Raw genomic sequence first — 2,500 nt, 5'->3', positions numbered from 1 at the left:
ACATCGGTTTTCCTAATGACCCAGAGTTTGGAGAACTCATTTTTAAAAGCCCAAGCCACTTGCATGGTCATTACTTGCAATGGCGTGACTCAGCAAAACAGTACTCTGCAGGTGTGAACAGTTCTTTCCTGCTTCCACAGGCCTTCATGGACGATGAGTCAGCAGTAGTGAGGCGGCTCTAGGCCCTCCTTCCAAGGCTGCCTCAGAGCCCTTAGCTGAAGAAACTCTCTTATCTGCCATTTCACAGCAGGACACTGAGAAACCCTGTTTATCCAAATTCTAGACCACGTGGGAGCGCCCTGGGAATAGAAAGATGCTTGTACAGCCTTTGGTTCCAAACCACACAGTTTTTCTGGATGTACTCTATGATTTCAAGATGTTTTCTGAAGGGCTCTTGGGGGCTACATCTAAAGGCCTCTGGCCACTGTTTCCTAGCTCCTTCCCTTCAGTGAGGGAAGGAGCCGATGCTTTTAGATGGGGTGTCAGAAGCTTTGTAAGTGTCTCCAAGTTGATTCAGAAGGAAGAACTTCCAGAACACCTGGGGTCGACTCCTGAGAGCCAGAGTGCTGTGACCACAGGCAAGAGAACAGCATTATAAAAGCATAACACACAGGCAGCTAATCTTTCCACGCTGCAGGATCACAGGACAAACACGTTCAACAAGGATTAAAGCCTTCGGATGGGATATCCTTGCTGTGTGGTAACTGCTTGCTGCGGTGGTCCTGGAAGTGCCCCAAAAGGCTGTGAGTGGAAGGAAGGTTTGGTCATTTGCCCGTGGTGCTGCTGGGAGACTGAACTGTTAGAAGGTGAGAGCCTGGGGAAGGAATTTAGGTCAGTAGGGACATACCCATCAAGGAGCCTGGAAGATCTTTCCAATCTCTTGGAGCTTCCTGGCTGCAGGAGGTGTGTAATTAGGCTTCACTGCTTTCTGCCACGATGCTCTGCCTCTCCTCAGGCCCAAAACAAGGGAGTGACCGTGGACTGAACCCTCCAAAACAGTGAGCCAAGATGAACCTTTCTCCTGAACTGGTGATGCCCCAAGCATTGTGTCTGTGGTGTGGTGCACATACATGTGGAAGCCAGAAGTTGATGTTGGGTGTCTTTTCTCATGTGTGTGTGTCCTGTGGGAAAGGCACTTTCTGCCATGTATGACAACCAGAGTTCAAGCCCTAGGACCCACATTATGGAAGGAGGGAACTAAATGTCTTGTCTTCTGCCCTCTACAGGTTTTCTGTAGCATGTGTGCTTTATCCCACATACATACATACACAGAATATGAATGTCAAACCCAACCTCTAGATTTACGCCACACCTATTCAACTACGTCAGTTGGTTCCAAAAGAATCTCACTAGATTCAAGTTAAATCTTGTCCAGGTAGGCAGGTTCTACTACACTGCAGCTTAGAGCACACACTGGTAAGCACTGCCTATGTGACTGTAACACCTTCCTCATTTTCTGAGGGGGAATATCAAGAATAGTATGTGATACACAGTGTGTCCTGTATGGCTGACTAACAGCTCTCCCATGAACAAACAGCTGGAAAGAATTCCAAAGTGTCAATTCTATTGACCCTGAGGCTCTGAGGTGAACCTGCCCCACTTTCTCACACACTAAATGCGTGCTTTACTGGGGAGCTATATACCCTCCAGACTCCTGTGTAATTTCACTTTTGGTTTGTTTTTATTTATTCGAGACAGGGTTTCTTTGTGTAACCTTGGCTTAACTGGAACTCAGAGATCTGCCTGCCTCTGTCTCCTAAGTGTGTGTGTGTGTGTGTGTGTGTGTGTGTGTGTGTGTGTGTGTGTAAAGGTGTATGCACCACCACCTGGCAAATTTCATTATGTTTTTATAAGTGTCCCTCATAATTTTTATGCATGCTAAAATATGGGAACCTCTCCAATGGAACAGATGTGAAAGTAAAGAACCCAGCAAGCAAAGACAGGCAAGATTAGAATTTGAAGGGTTTCTCTTTTTTACCCACTTTTTAAAATATATTTTTATTTATTCTTGAAGACTTTCAGCCATGTATACAATGCCATTTGGCAACAGCAGTGGGCACACAGGACTTTCAAAGGGTCAGTGGAGAAAGCCTGCGAGCAGCTTCACTTCCGTGCTCCTTCCTCCATCCTTTAGTCAGGCTGCCTGCATCAGCCTGTGGATACTCTCTTCTACCTCTGACAGCTTCTTCAGGATTTGCTTGACCTTAACTTCATCAAATTCCAGACACAGAAATTCAGATTCCTGTAAAACACAAAAGAATGTTTAAGGAGAAACCTGTAAGATTGCAGTAGTGGTTTGAATGAAAATGGCCCCATAGGTATATACATTTGCATACATTTGCATCCAGATTATGAGCTGGATTGAAGGATGAGGAGTGGCCTAGTTGGAGAGATGTGTCACTGGAAATGGGCATTAAGGTTTCAAAAGCCCACACCAAGACCAATCTCATCTCATCTCATCTCATCTCATCTCATCATCTCCTCTCCTCTCCTTCTCCTT

General features: G+C 45.8%; 1 protein-coding gene across 5 annotated transcripts in view; it reads right to left on the bottom strand.

Moving 5' to 3' along the window:
• Nucleotides 1–1,949: 1,949 nt before the first annotated feature.
• The window catches only part of Commd1 (copper metabolism domain containing 1), a 99,833-nt gene continuing 99,282 nt past the window's right edge, over nucleotides 1,950–2,500 (bottom strand). For all 5 annotated transcript variants that reach the window (XM_031391183.1, XM_031391186.1, XM_031391182.1 and 2 more), the window contains one exon: nucleotides 1,950–2,242. In XM_031391183.1, the coding sequence (XP_031247043.1) occupies nucleotides 2,135–2,242 (108 nt within the window). In that variant the 3' untranslated portion in view covers nucleotides 1,950–2,134. The remainder of the gene's footprint in view (nucleotides 2,243–2,500) is intronic.

Source organism: Mastomys coucha, unplaced genomic scaffold (assembly GCF_008632895.1).
Source record: "Mastomys coucha isolate ucsf_1 unplaced genomic scaffold, UCSF_Mcou_1 pScaffold22, whole genome shotgun sequence".
Lineage (NCBI taxonomy): Eukaryota > Metazoa > Chordata > Mammalia > Rodentia > Muridae > Mastomys > Mastomys coucha.
The sequence above is the reverse complement of the archived record's forward strand: the minus strand, read 5'-3'. Positions and strand labels throughout refer to the sequence as shown.